The sequence below is a fragment of the Dunckerocampus dactyliophorus genome, chromosome 9, assembly GCF_027744805.1.
Source record: "Dunckerocampus dactyliophorus isolate RoL2022-P2 chromosome 9, RoL_Ddac_1.1, whole genome shotgun sequence".
NCBI lineage: Eukaryota > Metazoa > Chordata > Actinopteri > Syngnathiformes > Syngnathidae > Dunckerocampus > Dunckerocampus dactyliophorus.
This window is the reverse complement of record NC_072827.1, coordinates 4,846,693-4,862,669: the sequence shown is the minus strand read 5'-3', so window position 1 is coordinate 4,862,669 and position 15,977 is coordinate 4,846,693. Positions and strand designations below refer to the sequence as shown.

General features: G+C 41.8%; 3 protein-coding genes across 5 annotated transcripts in view; 1 reads left to right on the top strand and 2 right to left on the bottom strand.

The window, feature by feature from the left end:
• Positions 1 to 15,977, bottom strand: part of LOC129187765 (uncharacterized) — a 38,593-nt gene that overhangs the window by 8,721 nt on the left and 13,895 nt on the right. The window lies entirely within an intron of this gene.
• Positions 1,052 to 7,460, bottom strand: LOC129187767 (glyoxylate/hydroxypyruvate reductase B-like). The gene is made up of 5 exons (XM_054787449.1): positions 4,669 to 7,460; positions 3,438 to 3,609; positions 3,195 to 3,373; positions 3,040 to 3,136; positions 1,052 to 2,960 (listed from the first exon to the last, which is right to left on the bottom strand). Exons 1-5 carry the CDS (start codon positions 5,165 to 5,167, stop codon positions 2,804 to 2,806), a joined length of 1,104 nt encoding a protein of 367 aa, XP_054643424.1. The 5' UTR covers positions 5,168 to 7,460; the 3' UTR covers positions 1,052 to 2,803.
• The window catches only part of LOC129187764 (protein mono-ADP-ribosyltransferase PARP4-like), a 32,264-nt gene continuing 24,174 nt past the window's right edge, over positions 7,888 to 15,977 (top strand). For both annotated transcript variants that reach the window (XM_054787445.1, XM_054787443.1), the window contains exons 1-3: positions 7,888 to 8,102; positions 10,190 to 10,317; positions 12,329 to 12,545. In XM_054787445.1, the coding sequence (XP_054643420.1) occupies positions 8,087 to 8,102; positions 10,190 to 10,317; positions 12,329 to 12,545 (361 nt within the window). In that variant the 5' untranslated portion in view covers positions 7,888 to 8,086. The remainder of the gene's footprint in view (positions 8,103 to 10,189; positions 10,318 to 12,328; positions 12,546 to 15,977) is intronic.

The following is a 15,977-nucleotide window of genomic DNA, read 5'->3' as shown; positions in this document are numbered from 1 at the left end:
ATAAAAGCTCATACCATGGCAAAGGAAATACGAAAATAAAGTTACAAATTTTAAATTATAACTTAAGAAGAAACCAAAACAAATCACAAAGTTGGGATTTTGGAGAAATTAACCCATAAACAAAAACATTACAGACAGGATAATACATGTTTTTTTCCGCATCTGTTACACTAGCACATGGCATCCCAGAGGCTGTACATAGCGATCAGGGCAGACAGTTTGAGGCAGAAATTGAACAAATGCTGTGTGAACTGCTAAGCATTAAGAAAACTCGCACTACACCATATAATCCCAAATCCGACGGTATGGTTGAGCGTTTGAATCGTACCCTTATCGATCAGCTAGCCAAATCGCTGCTGGCTTGCAGGGGTGAATGGGATGACTATTTGAAGCAGGTGGCTTTTGCTTACAACACGTCAGTTCACGCGAGCACGAGGTACACTCCCTATTACCTCGTACATGGTCGGGAGGCTCGGGTCCCCGTGGATGTGTTAGTGCCAAGGCAACCAGATAATGCTGTTTTTTCTGTCTCTCATGCTGACTTTGTCTCTACTATGGTAGAGAGGCTCGAGGTGGCTTTTGTGAACGCCAGGCAGAGTGCAGTAGTTGCTCACGAGAGACAGAAATTGTATCATGACTCTAAGGCCCGTCATAAACCGTACAGCGTAGGGGACCTAGTGTGGCTGCATAACCCCCAGGAAAACTGGATGAAACTGGCTCCCCACTGGAGGGGCCCCTTTAAGATCACAGGGGTCCTGGAGTCGGAGGGGGTGTCAGGCCTCACATATTGCATCAGTGACCCCCTCGCTGAGAATGGATGTGCGCAGGTAGTTCACTACGATAGGTTGAAACCATATGCCAGTGGTCTTATTCCAGAGCCCCCCTCAGAGACCCGCCCTTGCCCTACTCTTGGTTCACCTCCACGGTGGGAGGAGTTGCCTGCTTCTGTTGCGCAGGATGAGTATATGGTGGGATCGCAGGAGTATTGGCCATCCTTGCCTGTGTCGCGTGCAGGGAGGACCGTGAAACCTCCAGCGCGGTTCAGGGATTTTGTTACCTACCTTTGAGGCCTGGTGGTTATGTTCTTTTGCCGTTCTTTTGTGATTGTGTGTAATATTGTTTTTGTTTGTTTTTTTTTTCTTTTTCTCAAGGGCCGTTATGCACCTTTACTGTTTATATGCTGTATATGGCAAGTAAAAAAAAAAAAGATCAAACATGTCTGTGGGATATGTCAATTGCAGATGTTTGTGTTCTATGTGCCACTATTTGAGTTTACATTACTGAGTAAACGAGGACGTTTGATTTTGTTGGGGGGGAGGCATGTAAGCTATTTTTTGTGACACCCTTATTTGGTAGCACCCCCACAGGATGTGCTATTATTTTGAAGGCTGGAAGTGTTGTAGTGTGTGTTGAGGTGACTTTATTGGAGGTGGTGAGAGACAAGAGGGCGAAGATTATCAGAGCCCTGTAGACATGAAATAACATATAGTCACTTTTATACTCCTATTATTCTTTGTTTACATCACATTGCAAAGGCTACAGGATCACCGTAGGGACATAACAGACGGCTGCTGCTAGCATAGCAAGCTAGCGAGCTAACTACCGGTAGTTAGCCTCTCCAATTACATTTTTCAAAACTTAAAGTGTTTCAAACGGAGTGGAGAAGAAGGACTAAGAAGCCGAAAACTTACCACTCCCACGCGGAATGAGAGGAGAAACTTTTTTTCAGTTCGATCTGAGCCATGGCATGTCCTTCTCGGCCGTGTTGCCATTCTATGCCATTCTAGACGCCCTGCACCTCGGGCGCTTACTCCATTCAGTTTTTCTGTGATGTCATTGCCACGCTTTATATAGTGGATTTATACTTATGTACTTTATATTCATATAGTGTTGGACCACATCGAGTCACATCGAAAGTTGAACCCCACTTTAAGCCTTTGAAACTCATGGATCGGCGCTTCAGGACAAGATAAAAGATATGTATGATATACATTCACTTTATCTATCTATCTACAGATGAAATTTCAATAAAATCTGATTAAATATGTTAATTTTGCCCCGGAATTATTGTGTACATGCAGTTAGTAGTGTGGTGTGTGTAGTGAGGCCCAAGTGAAATGACACTTGCTTTACTTCCCAGACTTTTTGATGATCACAAAAATGTATATGGCTATTCTGTTGACTTGTAAAACAAATGTCACCGCCTAATTTATGATGTATTTTGTAGTGGGTCAATCACAGATTTTGTCTTGACTCAATGTTAAAGCAATGGGAACCAAAGGCACCACTTCCCACTATGAAATTTGCTCTAACTTCTTTAATACTTGGGGGAGGGAGGTGAATAAGGCATGAAATTACAGTTCAAGTGATGTTTTGTCAGATAGAATGAATCACAGACTTGATTTAATTCAACCTGTTAATTCATTCATGGTTAATTCAACCTGAAGTGTTGGTTGAACTTCATTCAAATTAAATGTGAATGCATTTGCCATTAATTGTTGTTTACTTGTTTGTTTACAACCATAATGAATTTATACCTGAATGTGATATAGTGAGGGACTGTTAAAGCCCCCCCATCCCCGCTGTCACTGTTCTTTGATGTCTAGGAAGAAAAATTGAGGCTGCTGTGGGACGTGTGGATGAATCACTGCTGTCTGTCATTGCTCATATTGGCTTTGTATCAGCGGATTGTCATGATTGAAAAGCTTTTTTACTTTTGTTTCTCTTTAGCATTTGCACATATTTTCAGAAGAGACAGCAATTTGTGGTTCTTTTCCCAACAGGATAATGCAGCGAGCTTGAATCACTTCATCTTGACTTCATTGGGAAGAGGAAGGCCTTTTACTGCAGCCACAGCATTTTGCACCATGCAGCCTACAATCCTCTTAGCTGTCGCCACGGTGCTGATTCCGATGTGGGGGGTGATGAGCACGTTAGGAAGCCCCAGCAGAGGATGGTCCCTGCAGGAGATGGAAAAAGAAAGAATAAACAAAGCCTTCCTCCCTGGTCTTTCTTTTTATGAGGTGAGGTGAGCTTGACCTCGGTAACGGTTCTGGATGAGTCACATCTAAAGCGGCAGCGCGGATGCTTCCCGTGTGGAGGGCTTGGACTAAAGCCTCCTGGTCCACAACTTGACCTGAAAAGAGCACCGTCAGCTGGAAGAAGAAGAGGCTTTCAAGCGGTGTGGCGCCCACCTCGGCTGATGTTGATCAGCGTGGCAGAAGGCTTCATGAGCGACAACTCTTTGTGGCTGATGAGGCCGCTGGTGTCGGAGGTCAGCTTGACGGCGAGCAAGACAAAGTCCGACCTCCTCAGCAGGTCGCTCAGGCTCTGGCAGTAATTGGCTTCGACGACTCGCTCATCCTCCACGCTCCTGCAATGAAAGCGTCTCCGTTTTGTTCACCAGCAGGAGTCAAAGCGCCCTTTTGGCCTTTTACCTTTTGGTTCTGTTGTGGTAGAGGATCTTCATTTCAAAGCCTTTGCATCGCTGAGCGATCTTGTAGCCGATCTCCCCCATTCCGATGATTCCCAGAGTCGACCCTGTCACTTCCACTCCCATGAAGCTTTGAGGCATGCGGAACGTGCCCTTGTCGACGGAAATTTGATGACCTATGATCCGGGAAAACCACCACTCCAATCATTCCTCGCTTACGGTGATGGTAATGGTTTCATTTGTTTTGAACATGCATACAAGTTACATTGGAATACTGTACATCACATAGTACACCCCCCTGTTTCACGTCAACTGCAATACATTTGTTCACTTCCTGTATTCCTAATGTACTCTCAATTTTAAATACATCGAAAATGATAAGGCAGTATAACAATGTGGTACAATAGGAGTCATAGTTTAAAATCACAGTAATCTGTAATCACTGTGATCACTGTCTTGCTACTATATGTTGTACATTTCTAATGTGAGATTTCCAGCTCCTATTATCATCCATTGTGACCCCCCAGAAATGTATTTTCATTCCCCCGGTCAATGTCTACGCTGTCAATTTGTATTTGCGCTTAAATGTCCTTTCTGCTATTACCAAATAACATTATTTTAGATTTACTTTGAGTAAATAATCTGTTTTTATCAAACTCTCACATGTTTTTGTGACTTTTTTTATTAGCTCTTGTGTGCTTTCTCCAGAACAAAATGCAGTAGTTTATGGCGGTTAATTGGTTGCGGACCCGACCATGATAAGTGAATTTCTGCAATGAAGGATTCCTTATTTATAAAAAGAATATTTTTGTAGTCAGAGCATAGAAAACCTGTTTACCACCCTTTAAATACACCTTTTAAGATGATTAGCGCCCTCTAGACATGAAATAACACCCCTATTATCACCTTTACACTCCTATTACCCAATATGGTAAACACAATGAGTGAAAATAACATAATATAGAATCACACAGAGTTCCTTCCTGTTGTTTTTTTACTTTATGTTCTGTACAGTACTTCCAGACTAGTGTAGAACACAACATTTCATCATGACGCATTATCTGAATGTCTCATTTTTGCCTCCGAATGCGTCTTTGGCAGCTCTTATGCTGTCAACCTCTAGCGACCATCATTAAGGATAAAGATGAATGAATGCTAATGAATGCTAGAGGGGTCATGGATTGTTTCATGTTCTTGTTTTGGATTTCATGAGAGGGAAAAAATAATGTTCTCACCCTCAAGAATGTTTCTCGCGGAGGCCAGAAGCAGACCCACAGCTAAGTCCGCAGTGGCATCACTCACCACACCAGGCGTGTTGGCCACCTTCACCCCGAGGTCGTTGATGGAGCGCACGTCCATGTGGTCGACACCCACCCCGCCGCTGACGACAGCCTTGAGGAAGGGCAGCGACCTTAACAGGTTGAGCTCCGCCTCTGGGTAGTACTTCCACATTAGCAGGACCTGGATCCTGGGAGCGTGAAGCTGCGGGTTTTGAAGGAAGTCCTTGTAGCAAACAATGTGGAAGTGTTGCCTGATGATGTCAGCCATGTCCTCCAGGAGGCCGAACTCGCCCCCCACCTCCGACACCAACGCCCATGGTCGCTCCTCTTCCATCACCTCCTGATAGAAGGAGTTATGTATAAAATGGCTGTAATTTGACAAGAATAAAGTAAAAGTATAAAGATGAAAAAGTCGTAATCTAATGAGGAAAAAAAGTCTCAATTTTCCATTCATCCATCCATCTTCTTCCTCTTATCCGAGATCGGGGCGCAGGAGGCAGCAGCCTGATCAGGGAAGGCCACACTTCCCTTGCCCCAGCCACTTCATCCAGCTCCTCCCGGGAGATCCCGACGTGTTCCCAGGCCAGTTGAACTACGTAGTGTCTCCAATGTGTCCTGATTCTTCCCTGAGTCCTCCTACCGGTTGGACGTGCCCTGAACACCTCCCCAGGGAGGCGTCCGGGAGGCATCTTGACCAGATGCCTGAGCCACCTCATGTGGCTCCTCTCAATGCGGAGGAGTCTCTCCCAGATGACAGTGCTTCTCACCTTATCTCTAAGGGAGAGCCCAGCCACGACACGGAGAAAATTCATTTTGGCCGCTTTTACCTGCGATCTTGTCCTATCGGTCACTACCCAAAGCTCATGACCATAGGTGAGGGTAGGAACATGGCTGGACTGGTAAATTGAGAACTTTGTCTTTCGGCTCGGCTCCCTCTTCACCACAACGGACCGATGCAGAGTCTGCATCACTGCAGATGCCGCACCAATCCGCCTGTCGATCTCGCGTTCCATTCTTCCCTCACTCGTGAACAAGACCTCGGGGTACTTAAACTCCTCCACTTTGGGCAGGATCTCATCCCCGACCCGGAGATGGCACTCCACCCTTTTCCGAGCGAGAACCACTCTGACTTGGAGGTGCTGATTCTCATCCCAGCTGCTTCACACTGGGCTGTGAACCGATCTGGTGAGAGTTGAAGGTCATGGCTTGATGAAGCCAGCAGGACCACATCATTTGTAAAAAGCAGAGACCCAATCCTGCAGCCACCAACGCACCTAGAAATTTTATCCATAAAAGTAATGAACCGAATCGGTGACAAAGGGCAGCCCTGGAGGAGTCCAACCCTCACTGGAAATGGGTCCGACTTATTGCCAGCAATGTCAACCAAACTCTGACACCGGTCATACAGGGAACGAACAGCCTGTATCAGGTGGTGTGGTAGCCCATATTCCTGGAGTACTCCCCACAGAATTTATCGAGGAACACGGTTGAAGGCTTTCTCCAAGTACACAAAATACAAACTCCTATGCACCCTCAAGGAACCTGCTGAGGGTGTGGAGTTGGTCCACAGTTCCACGACCGATGAAAACCACACTGCTCCTCATGAATCCAAGATACAACTATGTGGAGGATCCTCCTCTCCAGAACCTTACCTTAAGGTCTAAAACCCCAAATACTCTTTTTTTGTTGTTGTTGCTGTTGGGTTTTTTGTTGTTTTTTAGGAGTAAGACTCACCTGGAGCAGCTCTTTCCTCGGGTGGGACACAAAGTTCTTGATGTTGAGTTTGCATTCGTGGTCACTTTTTCACCGGCCAAAGTGAGACATTAAACAAGACAAGTTAATGTGAAAACGTCTCCTCTCCACGGGGCGTACAGCACTGGGGTCAGCAAGTAGAGCAGTGGGGGGGAACCTGCGGTTCCGAGTGTTCCATGAAAAAACTTAACAATCGTTGAGTAGTCACAAATATATGACAGGACATATTTAGCATTGATTGTTGTTAAGAAATAGTTGCGCAGCTTTAGCAAGGAGAGTAATTAAAATGGCATCATTTATTTCACAGTGCGTCCGCGTCTCCGTGTTCGTTATTGTGACAAATGTGACGCGATTACAGCGGCCTGCGGCTCGATGCATATGCATGAACATATCAATCTGGTCCGTGCACAAACATCTTTAACTGACTTTATCCACACGTGAGTGATAAGCAGTACGTCGTTTAGGACTTACCTGTCTCCTATGTGAGGAGCAAACTAAGATTTCCAGCGAGAAAATGAATGAGGAAATAACACATCATCATTATTTGTTTACTGATCCACTGCTGAAATGCAAACAATTCTCTGTTTAATCATCCTTTGCAGCAGGATCTCAGAATTACATTCAAATCTGTCAGTCCATCTGTTTCCGGAGAGCAAATATCTGATTAGATTTCTGAAAAAGTAGCCTGGATTTGCCAAGACATTGAGGCCTGCTGCAGGAAAAATGACTAACAGTGGAGTACACAATGGATCTCCGCACATTCACGATTCATCATTCACCGCCCCACAATTCATATTGTCCCCACAAAAGAATTCCCCTAAATCGGGTCCACACCAGACATTCATAAGTGAATTTGTTCAAAGTAGGATTCCTTATTTATGAATGGAATATTTTTGTAGTTAGAGCATACAAAACCTGTTTAAAATACATTTTAGAACAGTATTAGAGCCTTCTAGACATGAAATAACACCCCTACAGTCACCTTTACACCCCTGTTGCCCAATATAGTAGACATAATAGGAGAAAATAAAGACTCGTGCTCGTGTGTTGTTGTAAATGTGAGCTGTGCGAACCCGTATACAATACTACATATCATTACAACGTTTGTAATTTGAATGTGTGTTCTATTTGTATTTTAATTCATTTAGCCACTTTTATGCTTTAAAATGCCTAATTTTGGCACTAAATATGTACAATTTGCTTTAATGTGCTTTTGTTTTTTGGGTTTTTTTTTTTTTTTTTTACTTATAATAGGCCATATTCAACCACAAAACAGCAAGATTTATTTTATTTATTTTTCTTTTATTTTGTTTGGTGGTTTTATTTTGAAACCTGGGCTTTTATTTTGCAAAATACACCGGAAGCTGAAACAGTTCCTGGCTCTTGGCAGCGTGATTGCCGACGCAGACTTGACAGGTCCTGTCTAAACATCCAACTTTCTTTCTCACGCCTTCATTTAACTTAAACTTCAAACTACCTCGTCGCGTGCGAGTGACTCCGTGCCTTTTGTCTTCATGTTTCAGCTAAAATCAAAAACTCCCAAACTGAATGGTTGTACTCTGTACTTCCTGGTTGTCTGCTACTCTTATTGTCGGGATAGCAAGCTACTACTGTGTTTGTCATGACGTACGAATTGAGTAAGTACGTGCAACGTTATTTAACACTGCAATGCTATATGTCAGTGTTGTTTGTACGCTGTTGTAACGTATGTTTCAAATCAGATAGCTGCACCTTCTTATACTTCCTTGTTGGGTCCCATCCATGTTCGTGTCCACCCACACTGTGTACATTTCTACTCTTGTATTCTAATTATTTATTCCACTGCGTTGTTCCTCTGGTATTGTCATCAGCCCATTCCATTGGAGGAGAACTTGTTATTTACATGTGGTTGCAGTGCTGCCTTAAACACAGTCCTGATTTTATTATTTTAAGCAAGGACTCTAAATGGACAGGTTTTCTAAAGGCTGTCTGCTCAAGTTCCACTTCCGTAGTTTTGCCCTGCGCGGGTTTGCACCCATGATGGTGAGCAAGATTGTGAGCATGTACTCGGCACACCGCTAGGCCCTTAATTACGCCAATAGAGGGTCAAAAGGACCAGATTTGTCATGTTTGCAAAAATGTAAAAAATTATGTCAAATTAAATATCCTCTTTCTAGAACCAAAAAACAAGTACCTTGCCAGTTAATATAGAAGATGACAAAAAACAGCAGCTGGTGGCAGAGATGTTGACTCATGGATGATTTGTATCGCATTCGGCAGCATTAAAACCTAATTGGCGCATCGCAAATACATATATATTCATTCTGTTCAGTAAATAACATTCATTCATTTAATCAAAGTGAATGCACAGCGCATAACTAGTGAATAGATTGTACACTTTTCAACGCCTAGCTTTGCCCAGCTCTCCTGCTCACCATCATGGAGGACTTTTCTGCTCCTTGGCTACTGCTTACCATGCTTGCTTACATGGATTTGCGTCTGACAAGGCAGTCCTATCCATTTAGAGAACTTGATTTTAAGGGTCCCTATACTTTTTTTTGTTTTGTTTTGTTTTATAATCATTTATGATATTTATTCAAACAAAAATTATGTCTTATATCGAGTAAAATGGATTAACACCATTCTTTTTTAAATTATTTTTTATTTATTTATTTATTTTATAGGGTCCCTATACTTGAGGGAGCCATTATTACTAAATGGTTCCAGAGCCTGGGCTGCATGGTGGTCTAGTGGTTAGACACTAAGAGCTTGGAGATCGGGAAGACCTGGGTTCGATTCTCCCCTGGGCATTTCTGTGTAGAATTTGCATGTTCTCCCCGTGTGCGCGTGGGTTTTCTCCGGGTACTCCGGCTTCCTCCCACATTCCAAAAACATGCAGGTGAGGTTAATTGGCGACTCTAAATTGCCCATAGGTGTGAATGTTTGTTTGTCTATATGTGCCCTGCGATTGGCTGGCGACCAGTCCAGGTTGTACCACACCTGTCGCCCAAAGTCAGCTGAGATAGGCTCCAGCATGGCCCCGCGACCTTAATGAGGAAGAAGCGGTATAGAAAATGGATGGATTGGTTCCAGAGCCCAACCGTGATGAGTGAATCTCCACCAAATATCAGTCGTTATTTACAAATGGAATAGTTTTGTAGTTATAGCATAGCATCTTAACATTATTAGAGTCATCTAGACATGAAATAACACCCCTATAGTCACCTTTACACTCCTGTTACCCAATGTAGTACACCTAATGAGAGAAAATAACACATAATATTGAGCAGGGGTGTCAAACTCGTGCCATGGAGGGCCGAGACACTGCATGTTTTCTTTCCAGCCTGTCACTAAAGAGGTGATTTTAATGATCAACACCTTCAGTTTGAGGGAAGGAGCTCATCAATTAAATCACGTGCTGAAGAAACTGGTTGGAGAGAAAACCTGCAGCGTCTCGGCCCTCCAGGGCACGAGTTTGACACATGTGATATAGACTCACACATTTGGAGAGTTCCTTGTTCTTCCCTTTTTTCTTACGGTACTTCCTGCTGTGGCTATTGTCTCATCAATGTAACATTACTGACACCAAGTGACAGTGTAGAATACTACAGTCAGTGTGTCTTAATGCCTTATGTTTGTTTTTTAGTTCTTGTTTTTTTTTTTCTGAACTATTAATAGGCCATAGTCAACCACAAAACGTCGAAGATTTATTAATGACTGACTGACAAGTGTACTTTGTTTTCAGGCATGGCAGTGTTTGACAACTGCACTGTGCTTTTCGAGCTGAAAAACTTGTCGTTCAAGGCGAAGAGGAGTGTGACGTCACTGGTGACCGAAAACGGAGGAAAACTTTGCTTTGTGGTCAACAAGCAAGTAAGTCCATCATTGTGTGCTGCAAGCTTTGCCTTCCTACTACCAACATTTGTTTGTAGGCACTTCCTGCTTGGTTTGCTTATGCGGAAAACCATAGTACTACTAACTTCACTCTCCATTTCTCGCGGAAATACCTATAGAGGTGATTCGGTTGAGAAATGTGGAATTAGTAGCAGGTAACTAGTTTTTACAGAAATGTTGAATTTGGGGGGAAATTTTGAATTTTCATTTCATAGAATGAGCGTATTTTAGCAAGAATGTCCTGAATTAGTTGAATGGTTTGATGTTGTAACACTTTGAATGGGTTGAGAAATGTGGAAGTATTTAGGAGTCTTTAGATCAAAGTATTTTTGAATTTTTTGAAAAGTATGAATTTTGGGGAATTGAAAGCCTGAATGTCTTGAATATGTTGAACAGTTTGATGTTTGAATGGCTTGAATCGGTTGAGAAATTTATTCGGACGTCCATTGGAAGAAGCTCATTGAAACAAAGCAGCAAAGCAGCATCGGTTGAGAAATTTGACAGTAGTAGCAGGTAACTAGTTTTAGCGAAAAGGGTGAATTTTGGGAAAATTTTCAATTTTTGTCCAGTATAAATATTGGGAGTCTGAATGGCGTGAACGTGTTGAATAGTCTGATGTTGGAATGGATTGATTCGGTTGAGAAATTGAATCGGCCGTCCATTGGAAGAAGCCCATTGAAACAAAGCAGCATTGGGAAAAATTTTAAATTTTGCAAAATTTTTAAATTTTTTGTTCTGTGGCTCATAGCATGATTGTCCTGACTTTGTTGAATGGTTTGATGTTGGAATGAGGTGAATCGGATGAGAAATGTGGAAATAGTAGCATCTTCAGAAAGGTAACTGGTGTTACAAAAAACGTGAATTTTGCAAAATTTATGATTTTCTTTACATTTGAAAAAATATGGAATTAATGTCCTAAACGTGTTGAACAGTTTGATGTTGGAATGGCTTCAATCGGTTGAGAAATGTGGGCCGTGAAAATTTTCTTAGAAAAAGAAAAATTTAGGTCCCGGAAAATTTGGAAAAAGTGGGAATTTTTTGAATGTCTAAAATAGTGAATTTTGTTGTGCTTAGTTAGTGGAACCTTTTCATAATTGGAATGTTTTGAATTCGTTGAAAGATTTAGGAACTGTGGATGTTTGAAAAATGGCCCATTCATTTTCAATGGGAACATTTTGTGGAAATGTTAGAATTTTGGGAAATGTGGAAATTTGAGAAACATGGAGAAAAGAGAGCACACTTGGCGTGAATAAGTGGAACACTTTTGTGTTGAAATATTTGGAATACGTTGAAAAATGTGGTTTGTGGAAGCAGCCAAAAAATGAGACGGAATAAAAAGAAGAAGAATTATTATTGTGTGAATGCCTTTGAAGGCATTCACACAATAATAATAGTAATTCTGATCTTATTATCATAATATTTTTACTTTATTTCAATTTTTTACGCAACCTAATTAAACTGTATTTTGTTGTTTTCTTTGGTTTTTATAATATTGTGATTTAAAAAAAACATTCATTAATCTTACAACTTTACTGTATTAAAATGCCATTATTGTTCCTAAAAAAAATGTACGTCTTTTTCTCGTTAGATTACAACTTTTTTATCTTAATATTTTGACTTCATTCTTGTCAAATTACTGCTGATTTTTTTTCCATTTTTTGCTGCTTTTGTTTTTTTTTTGGTTTAGTTTTCTTGTTAAATGATATATTTTTTTGAATGTCCCGGGGTCCAATAAAAAAACAGCCAGAGGCCGCAAATGGCTCCCCTGGGCTGCACTTTGGACAGCCCTGTACGAGGTGACTGTGACAGTCTTTGCTGTGTCTGATAACAGTGTGAGTCACAGTAAAACATGACTACCACCAAAGCCGAAGCTTACAGTGGAATTTAAGGGAAATGCTGCTGGTGTAGAACACGCAGAAAATTCTGGAGCCACTCTTTATATTCCGTATGTGTGAAGAAGCAGCCCTAATGCTCCTTATACCTCTCACAGTGCTCCTTCGTGGTCGTCAGCGACGTGTCCCACCTGAGCACCAACAGGCTGCGGAGCATCCAGAAGTACCAAACGCCAGTGGTGGGTGTGGAATATGTACACACCTGTCTGAGGAGAGGCGTCCTCCTGCTTATCGAGGACTACAAGCTGGATACTTCCTCGCCTTCATCTCCCTCGCTTCCTCATACCTTGCCTGTTCAAGGATTCAACCATCAAGGTAACTTTTTTTGTGTTGTTTTTGTACTGTGATATATTTACAGACTCTCACCCGCCATGACATGGCGTGCTGTGTCAAATATGATACCTTTACCAAGTCTGGACCAGAATGACAGTCAGTAGAGCACAGACCCCCACCAAGGCCAAACAATTGCAAACATGTAGGAGCTCACAAAATTTGATACACCGCTCTCTCACACTTTAGTATTTTATTATATCTTGTCAGTGACTATACTATAGTAAATAAACTTGGATATAACAAGAACATGTTCAACTTGTAGGGGTGTAACCATTCATTCGCTACATCGATTTATATTCCTACGATTCAACTACATCGATCTGGGTTCTCAAGTTTCCATTCAGAATGACATATATATCAATCTAACAGCGTTAAAAAGGTAATCCATCAATTGAATCGATACTAGGAATTGAAGAATTGGATTTAAGCACGGCAGGCTTTATATGTATGTTTGTCTTTTTAGCACTTTTAATAATAAAGACTTGTTTCCGTCTGCCTGTCGGTGATGTCATCATCTTCCGGGTATGCGGTGGTCATGGGAGTTGTAGTGGACCTGTGAAACACAGTTCATTCGCTGCTGCTTCTTACACTGATCCGTACGTCAACATTGTCGCCATATTGGATGTGGCAAGAGTCGGCGCGGAGAAGATGCCTCATTCATGTGCTGCATTCATTCATTGTCATCTCCCTCTCTATGTTCAGACATACTCGCATACACATATGCACATGCATGAAGCATGTCAGTCATGAAGGGTTTGGATTGCACTATTTAAAGTTAAAAAATTATCATGACAAGCTATACCACCCTCTATTCATCCTGATTTTGTCTTGATTTTTCGGACATTTTTTGTACTCATTGATAATTTATTCTTAAGTATGTAAGCATTATTAATACATTTATATCGGATTCCCTTACAAAAGACAACGGGATTCTAGGAAATTTCACCTGCACTGTGCAGTATCCAGGTATTTATTTCACAGTCACACTGCTTGAATTTTTGGCTGAAAAGGTTTGAAAGCTACTGAATCATTTCGGATCGTATTGTTCTAAATGAACCAATATTGTCCTTGAATGGTATCGGCAACCATGAATCCAACTGTTATTAAAACGTATCGTTACACCCCTACCAATTTGTGTGGTTGGTGTGAATATTTAGGGTGAGTCTTAATCCTCTTGGGCATGGAATTGAGCAGACTGTTAGTGGAATCCTCTTCCACTCCTCCATGATGACATCACTAGAGGAGCTGCTGGATGTTACACACCTTGCACTCCTCCACCGTCCTTTCTTCCTGCCACTTGAGGAGATGCTCACTTAGCTTCACGTTTGGAGGAGACATACATGTCCACTCCTCCTTCACCATTATTTGGGGTGTGTTTGGACACTTTATCAGGTTGGAAAACTAACATCTGCTTCACAGTGTCACAATACATGTGGCAATTTAGCTTTCCCAAAAATGAACCACAGCTCTGCCAGTGCCGGCAGCACTCGTGCAGCCCTGGGCCGTGATGCTGCTACCACCACCAGTGGACTGGAACGTCAGAATGTCACAGAACATGTTGAAAGTCACGTGTCCCAAAAGTAAACCACAGCTCCCCAGCGCCGGCAGCACTCGTGTCCGGTGCAATTATCTTCCCACTCACTTGTGTTGCCAGATATGTACACAATCACGGCTGCGTGTGCAAAATTCCATATTTGCTCCGCCCCACAGGATGCTGAATTGGAATGACGGGAAGTGGAACTGAATTGACATAAATTTATTTAAATTCCTTACAGCCATGTAACAGGAAGAATTTGTCAAGCTTAGCAAATGTTTTGGGCTTAAATACTAAAAATACTTTGCAAGCACTAAAATAAACACAAATTCCCTCCATTTGGAACACAGTCATCCCTCGCTATATGGCAGTTCAAATATCCCCGCCTCACTGAATCATGTTTTTTCAAATAATCATTCATTCATAAATTTTGTTGTTGACTATGGCCTATTATAAGTAAAAAAATATTGAAAGACAAATTATATGTAGCATTCTGGTCGTTAGATAACATTACCTTTCACACTGCATGGAGATTGGCTACTGAGCCAGCAGAGCTGAACCGACATGCCAAGGCTGAGATCAAATGAAACACTTTCTTAAGTTTAGAAGAAGTATGCCAGCAGTGGCCGTCTGGTATGTCCCTGCAGTGATACCTTCGTTATGTGATATAAACAAAGAAAAGAGGAGTGTAACCTTGACTATAGGGGTGTTATTTCATGCTTACAGAGCTCTAATAATGTTAAATGATGTGTCTGTCATAAACGTGTTTTCTATGTTCTTACTACGAAAAGTTCTATTTATTAACATTGAATCCTACTTCGCGGAAATTCAAAACATGATTCTGGCATAGACAAAATTATAATTTCATGGAATTTCCATTCTACTTTCTTGAAATCAAATTTGAATGCTAGTTCCTGTTTGCAACCTCAAATTCACATTCACGTAATTTAATTGGAATTTGGGAGACATTTTCAATTCAGTTCAGAATTTTGCCTGGTTGACTTTACACTGACTACTCGAAAGTACAGTATATACTGTACAAGTTTGCTTTCTCTGGCATTGTCCCTTGATGATATACAGTGGGAAGAAAAAGTATGTGAAGCCTTTGAAATTTCTCACATTTCTGAGCTTCATCTAAATGACAAGAATGAACAAACACACTCTGTTTAAACTAATCCTACACAAACAATTATGTGTTTTCTATTTGTATTGAAAATAACAGGTAAACGTTCACAGGACAGGGAGGAAAATGTAAATGAACCTCTAGGCAACAGATTCCCCGAGAACTAATCAGAGTTGGGTTTGAGCCAACCTGGAGTCCAAGCAATGAGACAAGATTGGAGGTGTGTGGCTTAAAGCTGCTCTGGCCAACAGAACACCACGCCAGTTTAGAATAGACTCTTGTCAACAAACGTTGCCTGATGTGAACCATTCCTTGCTTAAAAGAGCTCTCAGAAGACCTATGATTAAGAGTAGTTGATTTGTATAAAGCTGGAAGAGGTTACAAAAGTATGTACCGGTAGACAAGTTGTCTATAAATGGAGAAAGTTCAGCACTGGTGCTTCTCTTCCAAGGAGTGGCCGTCCTGTGAAGATGACTGCAAGAGCACATGCAGAATACTCAATGAGGTCAAAAATAACCCTAGAATGTCAGCTGAAGACTTACAGAAATCACTGGCACATGCCAGCATGTCTGTTGACAAATGTACCATACGTAAAATGTGAAACAAGCAAAGGTTTCACGGGAGAACACCAAGAAAGAAGGCAATTCTGTCTAAAAAAAATCCATTGCTGCGTGTTTTAAAGTTTGCTAAAGAGCACGTGAATGTTGCACAGCATCCATCCTCACTAGGGTCGCGGTGTTGCACAGCACTACTGGCA

Coding starts and splice junctions, on each gene's coding strand:
- LOC129187767 (XM_054787449.1), bottom strand. CDS start 5,167: ATGAATGGAAAATTGAGACTTTTTTTCCTCATTAGATTACGACTTTTT. Junction 3,374..3,437: donor TACCACAACAGAACCAAAAG/GTAAAAGGCCAA, acceptor CTTTCATTGCAG/GAGCGTGGAGGATGAGCGAG. Junction 2,961..3,039: donor CATCCAGAACCGTTACCGAG/GTCAAGCTCACC, acceptor CATCTCCTGCAG/GGACCATCCTCTGCTGGGGC.